The following is a 20,162-nucleotide window of genomic DNA, read 5'->3' as shown; positions in this document are numbered from 1 at the left end:
AATTACAGTTGTTAGTTGCATGTATATATGGATTTTACCTGCAATGTCAATGTTATACCTGTCGTTGATATTCAAATCAATTCAACTCAAATCAAAGCTAAATTCCAACAGCAACAATTATACAGCAATTGATTTATATAATACGGAATATATATATGCACTTATTGAAACCGGAAGATAGAAATGAGCAAGTTGATACGTTTCAAAATCATTGTAATTGGAGAAGAGAGGCCGGCCCACGTAAACGACAAGCTTGTGGAGATGTGGTATGCTGAATTTACTGGAAGCAGAAAAGAATAAAAGGTAAAGTAATGGGATCACACAGAAGCACACACACACACACACACACACACACACACACACACACACACACCCACAGGATCGAGGAATAAAAAAAAAAACAACCCGTAGACAGGACAAAAAAGCAAGAAAAATCGAGAAGGGGCGGGGATTATTATAGAGAAAGAAAGATTACTGGAAAGGAAGCGGGGTTAGAGGCACAAACATAGCAATTGCTGGACACTATGCACTGGCATGGGTACAGCAATTGACAACAAAAGAAAATAATACCATGTATACAAAGAGTTGATTCAAAACAAAGCACAATTCAAACGATATTTAAAAAACCGACAAAAGTTTCTTCATCTTTTAATACATAAAAACTGAATTAATTCTTAAGGTCACTTAATTGATTCAATAAGCATGGTAGAACAAATGTATTCTGTGCGAGAATGCGGCAGAGAAAACGCATAGCGAAGGTCGGTAAAACGTCTATAGTAAGGTATTTATGTATGCTGAAATGTTTACAAAATAATTATATTATCAAACGCTTTTGGCAACTCGATTTTTCCTACAATTACACATAGATTGTCTCAAAGTTAATAAAAAATGTAAATCCCGGATATTGAAATTTGGTTATCAAAACAGAACTCCTCAATATGATCACGTACTTGCGGAGGAAATACAATTCTCAGAACTTTCTTCTTCTCGTTTTTGTCAAAATCTAAGCTGAAAATCAAATCTTCAAGAAATTCTATTCAAAATAAAGATTTTTTTTTGTGTGAATATCTTATTACTTTTTTTTTCACAATTTTAGAAAAAACAAATAGAATTGAGATTGGCCTATGAATACATGCATACAATCATAATTTTGATCTGATCATATATTCTGATCCATTTGGAATACTGGAACTACTTTCTCAACCTTCATGGCAGAATGCACCCCACCAGATGTAAGTGACGAATTAATAATTTTATATGTAAACAAGAGGGTTTACAATACGTTAAATTGTATATTTTTTCGAGGATAGTTTCCAATATTATCGTGGTATGGGGTCTTTTTTATCTTTTAAACTTAGAAGAAATGTCTATCATCTACTCCTTGCACGTGTAGGATTGAATATTGAAGAAATGTAGCTTTCCGATTTGGTATGTATCTAGAAATTTCTGTAATGGTTTATCAAACAACTTTGTTAGACGGAGGTACATTCTGAGCAAGATTGAGAAAGGAAATTATAACTACAAATATGACAAATGTGTGGTATTCGGGAGGTGTTCTTACTCTCAGTATTATCTCATTTATTATCATTTTTGTTAATATTGCATTTATGCTATTAGAGTCATTATGAGTATTGAGCCCGACCGAATTTTGTGCGAGTTCCTAAAACAACCACGCCCCCCCCCCCCATATTGTTAGCCCAAACTCTCACTCTCGCTCGCTTAAAACTGATTTATTCAGGTTTTTATCTTTTCCTATTCATGGAGGTCGATTGAATAATCTCCCCTGTCGTATTCAGCGGTGCTTTGAAGAATTTGGTGAATAGATGATTACTGTGTTGTTTGTGTAACTCTGTCTGTATAAAAAGGCATTGATGATAATATACGGGGTCACAAAATGCGCTGTATATGAATTACAGACATGATCATCATTGGCACTTAAGTCTGACAAGACGCCTTGATTTGAGAAGCGAAAACGATGTGTATGTTTTTATTAGCATTAATAATTACTTTCGCTGCTGTGTTTTAGATATTACGACAGCAGTGTGATACCTTCGTCTCTTTTGCATGGTAACTGGTATCCAATGAAAAATTTAAAAGTGAAGACGGCGGAATATTTTGACACACAAACCTTTCTATCACTATATACTCAGCCCTAGACGTAAACCTGAAGTAGTTTCTATTTCATTCACGGTGTGATAGGAATACTTGAGAGGTATTCGTGGGTTTGTCCATGTAATTGCTCATGCTTTATGTATATATATATATATATATATATATATATATATATATATATATCATACAGTCATACTTATCCCGGCAACACCGAAGAGGCAACCTTGGATAAAGAAGACCTTCTTTTTCTTCTTCTTCTTTTATATATATATATATATATATATATATATATATATATATATATATATATATACATATATATATATATATATATATATATATATATATATGTATATATATATATGAGAAGAAGATATATGTTAGATTAAAATCCGTTTCTGAAGCAGACATATTGTGTGTATGTCTGCTTCAGAAACGGATTTTAATCTAACATCACATCGCATCCTGGTCGCTGATGAAAAATGCGATGACTAACCTGTTTGGTGTCTTGTTTCTAAATCATGCGCTTTCCTCGCCGGGATAAAGCGTTTTAGATCTATTGCCATTTTAGGTTTTTATCACATATATATATGTGTGTGTGTGTGTGTGTGTGTGTGTGTGTGTGTGACAATCATATCAGTACATAACTTTTCAATTTGGGTATGATGTTAAGGACAAGTTCACCTTCATGAACATGTGGATTGAGAGAATGCAGCAATATTAGTAGAACACTAATGAGTGAGTGAGTTTGAGTAAAAGCTGGCAATTCGTTCAAAAGTTATGATTTTTAATGGGATGGTATGTTACAGTATTGGTAGAGATGAGAACTGGGCTTTTAACTTTTTGCGAGATACCAAGAAAACACATATGATATAGTACAGAGCATACCATTTTAAGAGGAATTCAAAGTTTATTTGATGAAAATCGGATTTGGAATGACTGAAACATCCAAAAACAAAGTAAAGAAAGCGATCGTAATAAAGTGTGCGTCTGTTGAACCCACAAATGTAAAAACGCCCACAAATGTAAAAACGCCCAAAAATGTAAAAATACATCGCCCACAAATGTAAAAATCGCCCACAAATGTAAAAAACACCGCCCACAAATGTAAAAAATTTCAACCACAAATGTAAAAACGACAGCGCCCACAAATGTAAAAAACGCCCACTAATGTAGTAAAAAATTCAAACATCAACCACAAATGTAAAAATTTTTTACATTGTGGTTGACGTATTTCTACTAAGTGTGCGTTTATGTAGACCCTTATTTCATGCGTCTTACCTGCTACTAGACGCGCGCAACTTAATTGCATACATGTATTCCGTGAGACCTGTCGAAGCCGATCCGTTTTCAGTTACGAGCGACATACGGGGACTGGAGCTCTAAAACTATCAAAGGCCTTGTCACATCGTGTCTCAGCCTGCAGGTTGACTTGCGGGGAGGTTTTTTGTTTTGTTTTGTTTTGTTTTGTTTTTTTCCTCCGGAGCTCCCCGCAGTGGTGTTGGCCCGCACTAGTACCCGGAGATGCGCACACAAGTCTGATTTGCTAGTGTCGCTGGCCATCTGCGTGCATGTTGAGGGTCCAGTTACTGCCTCTCTGCTGGTTTAGTTGAGAGTATAATAGACATTCTGTATGACTTTCAGCCATTTCAAATTACTTCGAGAGGGATTCCTTTGCAGATAAGTCATACAGTCCTCACCCGCCGCCCAGAAACAGAAACTTGCAGGAAAACATACATACACACACACACACACGTACACACAAACAGACAGAAGACAAGCATGTTATCACAGTAGTACATGCAACGATACTCCATGGCAGGCCGGCATGCAAATGGCAGGTAAGTGGCACGCGTCTAGCAGGTAAAACGCAAGTACGGAACTCTTTAACAGTTAACATCTTTGTCCATCCGCAGAAATTGTACTGCTCGTACTCGCAACAAGCCCGCGTAACTTGCCCGGAGGCGCAGCTGCCCGCCGGAAATGTGTGACACGCAGCACACCGTAACACACAGACAGACACACGCACACACATCCATCTCCCCCGCTGAACTCTCCACCACCCACACACACGCACTCGAACACGTACATATTATTTTACAAGAAGTGCACTGCTATCCTAAAGAAGTGAGTGTATTTAGGCCTATATCAACGTACTATAGTAGAATGGAGAATCTACTTAGTCGTTTTTACATTTTTTTTTTTTTTTTTGTGGGCGACGTTTGAAATCATTTCTACATTAGTGGGCGTTTTCTACATTTGTGGGCGATGTTAAATTTTTACATTTGTGGTCGATTTTCTACATTTGTGGGCGATGCATTTTTACATTTGTGGGTGTTTTTACATTTGTGGGCGTTTTTACATTTGTGGGTTATTAGAATCGCTCTTTTTTTGTGGATATCTCAGCCATTTCAAAACCAATTTTCATCAAAGAAACGTTGAATTCCTCATAGAATTACATGCTCTTTCATGTTTCATAAAAGCTTTCTCACTATCTCACCAAAAATATTAGAAACCTGAAAATAGGTCTCAACCAAAACTATACGATCCCTTTAAAGTTTCAGTTCTGCGATCTCTGGATTACTATAACTTGTGATGTTGTTGTGTAGAACGATATAAAGAAAACTGAAAGAAAATTCAACAAATTTCACTTTTCTCACTTAATAAAAGAGCACATGACTTGCCTCTTTCAGACGGCAGGGAAAGTAATATTACCTTAAACATAAAATGTCAGTTACAAATTGAGGGAATGTATACTTTTTTCAAAAAGTGAAATTTTGTAGAATTCTCTTCGTATTTTCTTTATATCGTTCTGTGACATCATCAACTGTAGTATTCTTCTCATCCAGCAGTGACTGCACAGAAACTTTAAGAATTCATAACTTTTGAATGGATTGTCAGATTTGCCTCAAACTTTCACTGATGTGTTCTACTTACATGACTTATATTGCTACGTTGACCTCAATTCACATGTATATGACGGTGAACCTGTTCTTCAACACAGGTAATAGTGCAGGTGCCTAAATGCCACTGCGAATAACGTTCTGCCAATTGCAGTCACTAATCTATAGAGCTTTGCCCTTTTTGTTTAGTCTTTGTTTGTTTGTTTGTTTGTCCCTCTGCATAATTTGTGAAGGGGGTGGGGTAGGAGGACATGCGTGCAAGTGTCTCGTGAATATCCACCATACTCCCCTGAATAATTGATATCTATCCATATTCGTGCCAACAACCTTCTTCTTTATCACGATAGAGCAGCAGCTGGGTAAACTTCATCTCATAGTTTAGACTTGCTATCAGATAATGGTGCGATATGCTCTTTGCCCTAGCACACCATATCCAAGGAAAACAAGATGGACCCTGCAAAGACTGATATGTTGCACGAAATTTCTAGAAATTCTGTCTCTCCCAAGCTGACACAGCCTTTTTGATTTCATGTGAATGTATTTAAAATAGGGACGAAAATGATAGTCATAATGATAATGATGAAGACAACAAATATATGATATTGATAATGATAATAACAACAAGAAAAATAATGATAATGACAATGATAATCTTTATGATCATGTACTTCGCTTGCGAATTCTGCAGCAGCAGGGCCTTATAGACAGAGACTTTGCTGCGGTCTTCAAGAAGTAACAGAACCTTCGCAGCTTATTTTCTCCCTTGAAATATGACCTGTCACCATGAAAATGCGACGAGTTGCGAAAACGTTGCTTTTCTGGGTTTGGCAGTAATCAAGAACACTCTTACATGATATTAATTCTCGTAGCTCGTCCTCTCGGCAGAAGCTCAAAATATTCTGTAACTCATTCGCAGAAAAAACAAACCAACAAACAAGCAGACAAACAAACAAAATAAACAAAAAGGACACCTAAAAATACGTTTAAACAGCTTTCATCCTAGTCATCAGCGACATTAACCCCCTTTATGTTCTTTGAGAGCACAGAAAATGCCTTAGCGTTATATATGCACACTGTCCCAAGTCTCAGACACAGAAGGGGTTAAAATTCAGAGGAACGTTAAAGGAACGTTATCTCGGGAAGGACATTTATACCATTCAAGCAGTTGGAGGTTGATAAACTTAGTTCGTTGACCAAACCACCGCTGTGAAGTGGGAAATTGGAACGAACTGCATTCGACTGCCTCGCTACTTCTTGTGCAATTCTTACAAGGCGACGAAGAAAAGTGCAAAAAGGAGAGGCATAACAAAAATAACAACAACAAACACCAGCAAATTCCAAGTAGATCACAAGAAGTACATTAATACCCAACTGGAAGCGTTAAAGGGATGGTACAGTTTCCGTTAAGATTGGGCCTCAGGTTTCCAACGTTTTTTTGATGATTTTTTATTTTTTTTTTAGATAATGAGAAACCTCTCATAATGAAAGAGCATATTATATGATTCTAAGAAAGATTCAAAGTTTAACTGATGAAAATTGGTATTTAAATGGCTGAGATATCCAAAACAAAGTGATCTTGATAAAAGGCGGGACCCATCTTTTGTTAGGATCAATTAATATTTTGTTTCGCATTGTTGTTGTTGTTTTTTTTTTTTTTATATCTGAGCCATTTCAAACCTGATTTTCATCAAATAAACTTGAATTCCTATTAGAATTGCATGCTCTTTAACATTTCATAAAGTGGTTTCTAAGTATCATGCAAAAAGTTAAAAAGTTAAAAGCAGAATCCTCGTCTCAACCAATACTATACCATCCCTTTAACATCAGTATTAAAAAAAAAAAAAGATACTTATGAAGAGACTATACTGGACTCAGTGTATCAATAATCATTAAACATCATTATGATTACATTGCTTTTCCACAGATCTAGGAAGGGGATTGAAGCGAGAGTTTTACTTGTCATCATGCAGTAATTGATTCTTCCCCTGTATATTGTGCTCATTTTTATAATTTCATCAATTCCGACTTTAAAGCGTCGACGTGACAATCCGTTTATTCGCGCAAAGATAAGGCACCCTAAATGTCTGTACATAGTTCACTCCTGGACTTATGTAATAACACGATATGGGAATAAAACAGTTGTTGACGCCTTTGTTATCTTTTTCAAATACTATCGTTATAGCTTCAAGAGACCAAAGAAAGATAAAATTTTATAATTCTCGTCAGGTGAGGGATGGTTCGGTTGGTGGCAGTGCTTTGGTTATCTCGTAATTTATTGAGGACATCTCACATTTATTCCTTGCCTTCATTTCGTCACCATGGAGACAGTATGATGGGCGTGTGAGTTCATCTACCTGGCCCCTGTTTTTATAAACGTTGCTATCAATAACAAGTTACGATATAGTTGTTAAAAGCTACTGAAATCCTTACATCTGATCGGCCGGGAGCAAAATTCTCATAGAAATGTTGCAGGTGTTACTGTTAACACGTTTTATGAAACGGGACCCAGGTTTCGTAACCAGTGTCTTGTTGTAGTGTCCTGTTATATTCAGGCAGGCATGTAGTAATCAAGCAAAAGTCCTTCACCTATGAATTCTATAGGAGTGTGACATGCTCATACTGATGGAAAGTAACGACCACGTATGTGACAGATGGTCTGATGTATCTCAAACCTTTATATGGAAATGGAATCACACGTGATAAAACGCTTGCTTGTTATTTCATAATACTCTTTGATAACATTCGTAGTAAACTTTCAAATCCAACTTGACAAAATTACCAAATGCATGCGTTGTTTTCCTTGTTATACAAATCTGTCTGTTCTCAATGACTGCTGCAATATATGCAAGTATACGTTAAGCCAGGTATTGCTTCAGTCACGCAATGTGTTTTAAAGGCCTCTTGAGATACAACAATTGAATTATTGATTGCGGCTGGAAATTTCTGGTGATATAAGGTGAAATATTAAAGGCATAATTTACCATTGATTTGCAAATGAAAGAAAAACCCAGCATTAATGCTTAAAAATAGTTCTAAAATGTGAGCTAGCGATAGGGATAGAAACAACCACTGCAAAAATTTTAATCCGTATAATTGATGTTAAGTATTGTTAAATAAACAAAATGTGAACAATAGTTATAATAAAAATGTTTCTAAACTACACCGTACCTCAGTTTAATGGTTTATTGGTTTATTGAGAAAAATGCTGATACCTCCTTATATTTTAGGCTTTATTGCGAAAATTTTATATGGTAGGATGTTTTGTGATACAACAGACCTACACATATGCATTAAATGTAATATTTTGAAGAAAAAAAAAATCAATCACTGCTCCCAAAGGTAGACAGGACCTTTAAAGACTGATCTAATTCATCTTCGAATACTCCCTCTGAAATCGACAAACTTCAATCGACAAATGACATTATTTCATGTGTGCCAATTCGCGTCAGCCCCTTATAATCTTTAGTTATACGAATAGGCTTCATTGCAATTATTTCATCCCGAGAGTGATGATGATGATATTAATACCTTAGATTATGCCATACTTCCCTTGAAATCTGATGTCTATAATTGTTATGGGTGCAAAACTAAGAATGTGTTTTGAAAGAACATGAGAAATGCCTGTCCTTAGAACACGCCCCTAAGTTTTATGTGTAAAAACGAGCGGATCCATCAAAGCTTTAGAAAACTGTTCCTGATTATAGCATGCAGCCACTTTCTGTAGCTGATGTTAAATTTTGCGTGCTGCCGAGAAAACTTTACTCATCATACCACGCAATACATCGGAATCATGAGACGTGTACTTATGCAAAGGATACCACGATGGGAAACGGGCCCCTTGATACCACCTGCTAAAAATTACCGTGAATACTCAAAGAGATTGTATACTACTAGAGGACGCGAGCGCACTTAAAAGCCTGGGCTGACGACTCGCCGCCATTTGCCAAGAGGTCGAAAAAATAGATTCAAAAAGTGCCTCGAGAAATGTGAATGGCGTATTTGATTTGATTTATATTCTACAAGAGGAAATATAGATCTAAATAAAACAAAAATATAATAATGATAGAAGTTAAATTGTATCAACTTACCACATTCGCTCAATCGGTATCCTGCACAGCTACCGCACAGTGCACAGAGCATGTACAAAGTAAATGCCAGTGCCGCGCAGGCGCTCGCAGCTGGCTCAGCCTCGTCGCGATTGCGATTAACTTTGTCGAGAAATCGATAGCTTAATCCATCTCGTTATCGTAAAAAAATGACGTCAAAATATTTGTATAGCGGAAAATGTACCAAAGTCTGACATTACTCCACATCCGCTTATTTTTTATTTTTTTGATTATCTTAAGTGACGTGAGAAGTTTTCGGCAAATCCTACATGTGGTTCAAGCATTTCATGATGTAGAATATGATATTATGTATAGGCTTACTCTCAAGGATTTATGTACATGTATTATGAACTTGGGAGCGAATGAAAATATCATCGCGCAATACACAATGGTCATGGCAATTTCTTCTGAGCTAGAATAGCAAAATGTGACGAGTAAAACTTTTGTAAGCTTTGTGGACTCTTTGGTGCAGCCACAAAATCACGAGTATTAGTGTGTTTAATCGGCAATTATAGGCTTCATGTTGATGCTCATAGTCTACACATTAGAGCAAGTCCTTTTTATTATCAATACACATTGAACATGAATAAATCTCTGTAATAGAACGTCACGGAATATAGGAAGTTATTAATTTCCTTAAAATTAGAGTGATTTGCCATCAACTTCAACGTTCTGCCTCACGTGCATTAGGCTGCAGTAGGTCTATATGCGCGCTTCCGTGCGAGGGCGCTGGTCACTCTTCAAATGGCCTCGTTGAATTTCGAGTGAGTCGACCTCCATTTAGTATACAATCTCTTTGAGTGTACTCCTAGAATGCTTGACGCCAAAAGTTGAAGGGCGATCCAATGCAAAGAAAGAGCTTTAGAGATATCCTGATCCAAAGACGTCAAGATGGCGTGGCTTGTGGTAATCCTTGCAGCGTGCATTTCTCTGGCCTGTAAGTGTTACGAATCCATCTAGATCTTTTGTTATTGTTGTTGTTGTTGTTGTTGTTGTTCTCATCGTCGTCGTCGTCGTCGTCGTCGTTGTTGTTTTGTCTCACACAGTCCTAAATGGATTCTCTGTCGCAGTCTCTTGCACAACCAATACCAATACTTTGTGTGTGTGTGTGTGTTTGTTTTTTTTTTCTTATATTTCGTTTTCCCTTTTTCATGTGACTTGCCGCAGGCGCGGACACTGATCCAGAGTGTGCCAACTACGACCACCAAAACTACGGCTGTGTTGGAGAATGTATCGCAACAAGCTCTTGTCCTGGAAGCAAGTATATAAGCAACCTCTGTCCGACCCAGCCTAGTAATGTAAAGTGCTGTTTCACAGGTAAAGTAACAAATATACTCATTATCTTATTTTATATGCATGATATGTTACAAGTGAATTTAAATGAAACACGTTAAAAACAGAGAGACAGAGCCTAATAGTTATTCTGCAGGGATTATCGAAGGGATTATTTGATATTACAGTGCTCGTGATTGCAAGACTTAGCAACGATTGAAAACTTATTGCAATAGCGCCGGATTGGCAAATACGATAATTATCGTTCGGTCTTCTCTCTCTCTCTCTTTTTTTTTTTTTTTTTTTTTTTTTTTTTTTTTTTTTTTTTTTTTTTTTTTTTGGTAGGCCAGTCCTGGGTAAGTGAGCGTTTGCGTGTGGCTGCTAAGCTTTCATGTTGTAATAGATTGAGGGAAATAATTCAAGCTTCTTGTTCATCGTGTCTTAACTAATAATTAGTCTCAACTCTATACTAATTTTGAACCTTCTCTCATCGTAACGGTCAATACTCTTTTTTATGCAGGACAGTCTATGTGTATAGGGGTAGCAACTTTTTTGTTTTTGTTTTAAGTGTCTGTACGGGGGATCAAAGATATGGTCCCCCTCCCCTTCCGCTTCGACGGGAAGAATCTCCTTCGGGAATCTTCGGGAAGTTTTGTGTGATTTCGTTTTATCATATTATTTTTAATTCTTTTTTTTTTTAATAGCTAAAAGTGTGTGTATATGTGATGGAGGGGGGGGGGGGGGGTTGCACCCTATCTGTGGCGCCTGTACTTATTGTTCTTCATTACTGTGTATAATACCCGTACATTAATCTTAGTAAGCAATGTTTCTCCATGAATTTATACCGTCTAATAACACAGTAGAAACTACCGTCTAATAACACAGTAGAAACTTCGAGTGCCGAATCAAGTATTCATAAGATTCGATTTTATTAATGTTGACACCTTGACTCACATTGGGCATTTTTTCTTGAAGTCTTTATTTCATCTGATTGTTTTGCTATACAGCCGACACTGATGAGGAGTGTGCCACGTATAATCACCCGACACACGGTCAGGTTGGCTCGTGCATCAGCACAACGCAGTGTCCCTATGGCAACTACATCTCCAACCTGTGTCCCTCCCAGCCGGCCGGTATCAAGTGCTGCTTCAGCAAGCCAACGGAGACCTGTGGAAGTGAGAATATTGCGCTCCCTTTACCACATAATCATTCATTCGTTAATTTCATTCTTGATTTCACTCTTCAAGCACGATTCGCTCAAAAAAAAAAAAAAAAAACCCAACAACAACAACAAAACCCCAAACAAAATGTTTAACGTAGTAAAGGCGTTAAGTAAAGATTAAATACAGTGCAAAATGTATTAACAAATAGATCTATTTTGTCTTCTTGAGATATTTGATACTGACTCTATTGAAATACAAAATAAAAATGATTACAACATTTTTGATAGCTTTATTTTTTTTTTCAAAAAAAAAGTTCTTATGTATAATCATTGAAAATATTTTATTATTTCTTTTTACACTTTGAAATCTTTGAAGAAAATGTCGTTTTTCTGTCGCTGAGTTTTTTAATGCATTCACTGGGTCTTCATATATAATAAATACACACACCCACACACACAATGCTGCCACCTTGCACCTAATGTATTCATAGGCCCAATATTTTTTACTTTTCTCATTCAAATTAAACCAACATAAAGGACCATGCTTAAACATCCCAGCGTCACAGCACTAACGCAACAATAACAAAACAAGATAAAACAGTCAATATATCAATCCTCCATTGGATCGACATAAAATTTTAGTTACATCCTCCTTCAAAACGCAGAAGAAGAAGAAGGAGGAGGAGGAGGAGAAGAAGAGGAAGAAGAAGAAGAAGAAGAAGTCAAAGCACAACGAAAGTATAGACATGTAAAACCCTTTCATTTTAAAGAACAGACAAATTTGGCAAGATGTGAGTTTGCAGTTAGAGTGGTGACAGTGATTTAGGTCATAGTCAAGGGCGTACCGAGGGGGGGTGTTTTGGGTGTTCAAACACCCCCCTTTGCCAAAAGGGGGGTGTTTAAGGTGTTCAAACACCCCCCTTGGGCAAAAGGGAGGTGTTTGAGCTATTCAACACCCCTCTTCAGCAATGCTTAGATGTTGACAAATGAAACAAAAGCTGTCTTTACCACTTTTATTTCCGTTTTGAATTCCGCCTTTCCTTTCTTTTGCGTTCATTTTCTCTCTCTCTCTCTCTCTCTCTCTCTTCCTTGTTTTAATGTTTGTGTGGATTATATGGAGTTACATAATATCATACGCACTAAAGAACTCGTGTACAGTACGTGTTAATACTACGTTACTGCACCGCGCGCGAAGCTGACGCGCAAACAGTAGACATTCCCGATCCCTGCTTTGCTTTCTGACCGAATCGCGAAGATACATTGCGCATAATGTTCACCGTTTACCGGTATTATACCGTACGTGGTACCGTAAATTGTGTATGATGCGTAATATTATGTGTGTACAATGCATGCTGCGCTGCAGCAGCCTATTATTATGCACATTGCATGCTAAGTCAGTAGTATCAACTACCAACAGTGGCGTATGGGGGGGGGGGGCAAGGGGGCACGTGAAAAAAAAAAAAAAAACGAGAAAAAAAAAGAAGAAGAAAATAAAAAAATCTCGCCCGGACGGGGGGAAGGAGAATTGGGGGGGGGGGGGGGGGGGGCAGAAAACCAAATCAAACAAGATAAAAACAAAACATGAATTCCATGAATTCCATGTTTTGTAACGCTGAAATATAAAAATTTTCGGCTCGCTCGCTGCGCCCGCTCGCCAAAATGTATCAAAAAAAAAACAAACAAAACAAAACAAGAAGAACAAAACGTAATGATGACGTGGAAATATAAAGATTTCGGCTCACTCACTCGTAGTAATTCAGAGTATTTTTCCAAGTCCTTAGTTTATTGGCATAAATGGTTATCTATGAAGCCGTCACTACATCTTGATTAGAATATTGTAAGATTTAATAACCAAAAAATGACAAGAATTCCATGTTTTGTAAGGTGAAATACAAAAATTGTCGGCTCGCTCGCTGCGCTCGCTCGCCAAAATTTATCAAAATTTATCAGATTTTATATCACCCTAAAAAAAAAAAAACCTTTTAAGTGCTCGAAAAAGCATATCAAGTGGCTTTTTTAAAGTCCCTACCGGGATGGGATTGGGGTTGAACACTGTTGGTATAAATCGTTATCTATAAGACCGTCACTATATCTTGATTAGAATTGTCATTCGAAGATTTAATAACCAAAAATGACAAGAATTCCATGTTTTGTAAGCTGAAATACAAAAACTTTCGGCTCGCTCGCTGCACTCGCTCGCCAAAATTCTTCAATATCTATAACGTTTAAAACACCCTCAAAAGACCCCTTCTATATAAGTGCTTGAAAAAGCATATCATGTGGACTTTTTTTAAGTCCCTACCGGGATGGTTTTGGACACTGTTGGTATAAATCGTTATCTATAAGGCCGTCACTATGATTAGAATTGTAATTCGAAGATTTAATAACCAAAAATGACAAGAATTCCATGTTATGTATAAAGCTGAAATATAAAAATTTTCGGCTCGCTTGCTGCGCTCGCTCGCCAAAATATATCAAAATTTAGGGTAGCCTATACATTTAAATCACCCTCAAAAGACCCCTCTTAAGTGCTTCAAAAAGCATTTTTCATGAGGACTTTTTTAAAGTCCCTACCGGGATGGGGTTGGGGTTGAATACTTTTTCAGAAATTAGGGGCGCAATTTTCGCGCTTGCCACGGGCGCCGTTTTCCCTAGATACGCCACTGACTACCAAGTACAGTCAGTATAGTAGCCTACTGGAAGCAGCAAGCTCTGGAAGCTCTGGGAGTAGCAAGTTACTTGCTACTCAGTGTAATTAGTAATAGCACATGGGCTTGGTTAACCTTTAGTAATAGTAGATATGAATCTTTTCAATGACTGAAAGTTAAAACTGAAAGATAACTGAGTGTGAGTCTACAAATTGTGGTTGGATGACTTTATTGCGCCTAAAATTCATTAGATATCTAGGTCTAGGAACAGTGGCGTAACTACGGGGGCATGGGGGGCACGTGCCCCTCCCCCCCCCCCCATCCGCTGATTAAGAAAAAAGAAAAAAAAAGAAAAAAAAGAAAGAAAAAAACCTACGAAAATGGTAATTCAAGGGTTAGTAAACTGCTTTTGAAATCGATATGAAAGGATGATCAAGAAAAAAAAAAGATATTTTTCTAAGATTTCTTTTAACTAAACTATAATTAAAGAGGTATAACATTGTTCAAAAAGCCCGGAAACGACAAAAGATTGTGATTCAGCGTGATTCCTGGTTTTGAATACAAGCAGGATGTGCGCAGTGTACTCAGAATATCGGAATGGCAAAAAGAGTCGCTGCAATGTTGCGCAATGTTTGATAGGTTGTACACATATGCTATCAAAGCTTGATCATTGATTTTGCAGTGTTGCTTTACATACTAGTCTATATTAAAATGCCTTGCATTGCCAATAATAAGATTTGACCTTGGCTATTTCCTAACTTTTCCATCTATATGAAACACACACACTCACAAACACAAACAAATTAGGGGATGCTCTATATAAAGTGCAGATTTTGGACATCCTTCTCCCGCTTGGTCACTTCGACGCCCCCTCGCTGGTCATACCTCCCCCAATCATGAACATAAACCGACACCCTTGACTACCAGTGCGGATCCAGGGGGCGCACCGGGCGTCCCCTCCCTCCAATGCGAAAAAAATATACATGTAGCTACAAACGACAGTTTTTGGACGGTAAAATGTCAAAATTTTCAAGCTCGCTCGCTTCGCTCGCTCGCATTTTAACCGTTATGCCATTCTCCTGATGTTACTGCCAGTAATTGCCAGCAGTTGCGCCCTGTGCGCCCCCCCCCCCCCCGAATTTCCCAAGCGAAAAAATATAGCTACAAACGGCAGTTTGGGGTAATGTCAAAATTTTCAAGCTCGCTCGCTTCGCTCGCTCGCATTTTATCGTTATGCAATTCTCCTGATGTTGCTGTCAGTAATTGCCAGCAGTTGCGCCCGGTGCGCCCCCTCCCCTTAATTTTTAAGGCGAAAAAATATAGCTACAAACGGCAGTTTTGGGACTGTAAAATGTCAAAATTTTCAAGCTCGCTCGCTTCGCTCGCTCGCATTTAATCGTTATGCCATTCTCCTGATGTTACTGCCAGCAAATGCCAGCAGTTGCACCCGGTGCAACTCCCTCCCCTTAATTTCTAAAGCGAAAAAAATATAGCTACAAACGGCAGTTTGGGGTAATGTCAAAATTTTCAAGCTCGCTCGCATTTTATCGTTATGCAATTCTCCTGATGTTGCTGTCAGTAATTGCCAGCAGTTGCGCCCGGTGCGCCCCCTCCCCTTAATTTCTAAGGCGAAAAAATATAGCTACAAACGGCAGTTTTGGGACTGTAAAATGTCAAAATTTTCAAGCTCGCTCGCTTCGCTCGCTCGCATTTAATCGTTATGCAATTCTCCTGATGTTGCTGTCAGTAATTGCTAGCAGTTGCGCCCGGTGCACCCCCTCCCCTTAATTTCTAAAGCGAAAAATATAGCTGCCAACGGCAGTTTGGGGACTTAAAATGTCAAAAATTTCAAGCTCGCTCGCTTCGCTCGCTCGCATTTAATCGTTATGCCATTCTCCTGATGTTACTGCAGCAACTGCCAGCAGTTGCACCCGGTGCAACCCCCTCCCCTTAATTTCTAAAGCGAAAAAAATATAGCTATAAACGGCAGTTTGGGGTAATGTCAAAATTTTCAAGCTCGCTCGCATTTTATCGTTATGCAATTCTCCTGATGTTGCTGTCAGTAATTGCCAGCAGTTACGCCCGGTGCGCCCCCTCCCCTTAATTTCGACGGCGAAAAAATATAGCTACAAACGGCAGTTTTGGGACTGTAAAATGTCAAAATTTTCAAGCTCGCTCGCTTCGCTCGCTCGCATTTAATCGTTGTGCAATTCTCCTGATGTTGCTGTCAGTAAATGCCAGCAGTTGCGCCCGCTGCACCCCCTCCCCTTAATTTCTAAAGCGAAAAAATATAGCTGCCAACGGCAGTTTGGGGACTTAAAATGTCAAAATTTTCAAGCTCGCTCGCTTCGCTCGCTCGCATTTAATCGTTATGCCATTCTCCTGATGTTACTGCCAGCAACTGCCAGCAGTTACACCCGCTGCAACCCCCTTAATTTCCAAAGCAAATATATATATATATATATATATAATTATTAGAAGAAAGAGTCTCAAGTACGCCATGGATCCAACGATTACAACGATTATTCCATGGCGTACTTGAGACTCTTTCTTCTAATAATTACAACATTCGAAGTCCAACACGTGGAAAATTCCAAGATATATATATATATATATATATATATATATAGCTACAAACGGCAGTTCGGGGACTGTAAAATGTCAAAATTTTCAAGCTCGCTCGCTTCGCTCGCTCGCATTTACTCGTTATGCAATTCTCCTGATGTTGCTGTCAGTAATTGCCAGCAGTTGCGCTCGGTGCACCCCCTCCCCTTAATTTCTAAAGCTAAAAAATATGGCTGCCAACGGCAGTTTGGGGACTTAAAATGTCAAAATTTTCAAGCTCGCTCGCTTCTCTCGCTCGCATTTAATCGTTATGCCATTCTCTTGATGTTACTGCCAGCAACTGCCAGCAGTTGCACCCGGTGCAACCCCCTTAATTTCCAAAGCAAATACATATACATGTATATAAAATATATATATATATATATATATATATATATATATATATATATATATATATATATATGTACATATAAAAACAGCAGTTTGGGGACTGTAAAATGTCAAAATTTTCAAGCTCGCTCGCTCCGCTCGCTCGCATTTAATTGTACAGTATGCAATTCTGATGTTGCTTCCATGAGGTGCGCCCCCCCCCCCATAATAGCATGCATGTCTTGACCCACGGTACGCCACTGAACACCCCCCTCTAAAAAATCCTGGGTACGCCTATGGTCATAGTACTTGCCAGACATTCAGAGTGATTGTGGACACTCTTATAGCGATTATCTTTCTTCTGTTTTAATGCCTCCGCCGCGAGGTGTTTTCGATGTTCTGTTTTCGATTTGTCCGCCCGTAATTGCTTTAGTGGACAACGTTTGGGGTATCGAAATTAACTTTGGCATACGTACTGTGTAAGTGTACAAAGTTGGGCATACAACCTTACTTGTTGGTGCACACGATCAAGATCAAATGTCATATCCTGATTTTTATTCTTTTCTCCATTTCTATGCAATGCCTGAGAGTATATTTATGAAATTTAGTACGCCAGATAAAGATTCTGTAAGGAGATTTTGGGGCCAAGGTGAAAGGTCAAGTGAAAATGCTAAAAATTTCCCTTCCCCCTTCCCCCGTTTTTATCTAGCAAACGGCTCAAGGTATCGTCATGAATCTAAGTACATTTTCATTTATTTCCTGCCATGCACTGTCATGGATTCTCTAATTGGGAAGATTTTGTCATGAGGTCAGTAGGGAAAGATTTTGGCCATACTACTAGGGTCAAAGGTCAAGTGAAAATGCTAAAGATTTAACTTTTATTCCATATCTTTAAATTTGCATATGTTACCAGATTGTGATTATTTGCCAATCATTGGAAGCTGTCTTCCCACGTTGGCAAGTTGTATTGTAGACTTCTTGGGAGAGTATTATAGCGGAGGCCGATATAGGAGCACCTATAACCCAGTCGCCATAGCGACATTTCTAGTTTTTGAAAGCGCCCTCGTGCAAACCCCTCAATATCAAATTAGACTTTTCTGTCATGTTATATCTTTCTTCTTTTTTCCATGATGCGAAAAGGCGGCGGAGGGGGTGAACCATGCAGCAATCTCTGCGGCAGCACGGTGAAATCTCTGGCCCAACAGATCCTTGACTTCCACATCGCGGGTAAACTAACGCTCAGGACCTCACACCTGAGCGGTGTCAGCGACGGCGCCGATCCCTACAACAATATTCGAGACACAGCACTTGGCTGCAAAGCCACCAGATCTAGGTAACGGAAGATCTGATCCTTCGGCAGGATTAGGTGGGGGGGGGGGGGGGGGTGTAACGAGTGGGGTGTAAGGGTTGGGGGAGTGGAGAGCATAGTGCATGAATAGATCTAGATGACGAAAGTTTAGTAGACCTCGACTTAGCTCTCTTGATTAGATCTAAATACTGCTTGCCTAGAAAAGGTAAATAACTAGTTACTTCATGTATTTTTAAACATTAAAGTTATTCTTTTTTATAGCAAATGTATAACGTCCACAACTACTTCTGTGTTAAATCAGATTGTAATTATAAGCTTTCTTTTCAGATATATTTTCATCAAAAAGTCGATCAGCTGTCATCTGTTCATGATGCTTCATGTACTTTCTCCTGTAATTTGTTTATTCAATTTATTTCTATTTGTGTGTGTGTGTGTGTGCGTGCGTGCGTGTGTGTTCGTGTCTTCAAATGCCGATAAATCAGTACGACACTTAAAATGTGCTGCTATATTTCTATACCTACTTCATATTATAGCTATTCCTGCGCCCAGGGTAGTGCACCGGGAGGTACAGTGTGCCTCAGCCAGAGTGTCCTGAACTACATCCTTGGTCTCGCTAATGACGGTCACTCCATGGTGGTATGATTTCATGTCACTCAGTGTTACTGTTTTTGTTTTTCTCCGTTTTCTCCGTTTATGTTCCCATTATCATCAACTTAATCTGTATAATTCTTTTCATTATTTTTCATTTATGAATAGATATCATCGTCATCATCCTTATCGTCATCGTCCTACGTAACTGCTATACCAATTCAGTAGACATTCTGGTGTTATAAATCAAACCTGTCTATAGCGGTCACTTAAGGGAGATGAAAAAAAAACAACAACCAAATAACAAATAGAACTAGAAATACGTAACAGCTCCGAAATATTATTATTCTTTAAAACAACAATAACAACAACGATATCAAAAGCAAGTTGTTCCTCAATAATCAGATATCTTGTCCGAGGCTTCCGAAACATAGGAACAACAAATACACGTGCAAATTTGACTGAAATGCCTTTAGTAGGACTAGGACGGATAAAATGAATATAATCATCTCGTTGGCAGGTCAGCAAGGAATAAGATTAACAAACAAACAAACAAACAACCTTTGAGTACCTACTATAGATATTCACTTCCCGCCATTTTATTTTGTGTGATACAACAGGTAAATTCTCTGGTTGGTGCCTGCCATGGTAAGAATTCACTACACTACCAAGGACTAGCGGTGGACCTAACTCCATCCTACTCGTCTAGTTACAGCACCTTCATGAACTGGTGCCAAGATATGGGCAGCGAACAGATGACCGGGCCCGGCTACCCCTCCTCCAGTTCGCACGTTCACTGCGGTTTTTCCTCTTAGAGAGATCCTTAATGATAATATACATGATCAAAGCGTTGTCTGCTTCATCTGCAATCTTAACTAATGATGAGTATAAACTTAAGTACATATTTATCAGATTTTGTTCAGCATTAATACCTAGTGTTGATTTCCCCTAACTCCACGCCATTTAAAATTATCATTTTGTTTCTGTTGCCAATCCTCCATATTTCTTAGGGTCCAAATCAATGCTCCGCTTAATTCTTTGGAAAGGTCATTGATAGGTTCAGACGGATGATTCAAACACACAGAAGCCTGTCAGGTATATGTGAACTACACCGTCTGGTTGAAATTC

The 20,162-nt window shown here is 38.4% G+C and overlaps 1 protein-coding gene across 1 annotated transcript; it reads left to right on the top strand.

Annotated features, from left to right (window-relative positions):
- The first annotated feature begins 10,004 nt into the window (after positions 1-10,004).
- LOC140233488 (uncharacterized) lies at positions 10,005-19,849 on the top strand. The gene is made up of 6 exons (XM_072313606.1): positions 10,005-10,058; positions 10,289-10,438; positions 11,401-11,568; positions 18,278-18,470; positions 18,980-19,082; positions 19,655-19,849. Exons 1-6 carry the CDS (start codon positions 10,013-10,015, stop codon positions 19,847-19,849), a joined length of 855 nt encoding a protein of 284 aa, XP_072169707.1. The 5' UTR covers positions 10,005-10,012.
- Positions 19,850-20,162: the final 313 nt, after the last annotated feature.

This window comes from Diadema setosum, chromosome 9 (genome assembly GCF_964275005.1).
Source record: "Diadema setosum chromosome 9, eeDiaSeto1, whole genome shotgun sequence".
NCBI classification, from domain to species: Eukaryota; Metazoa; Echinodermata; class Echinoidea; order Diadematoida; family Diadematidae; genus Diadema; species Diadema setosum.
The sequence above is the reverse complement of the archived record's forward strand: the minus strand, read 5'-3'. Positions and strand labels throughout refer to the sequence as shown.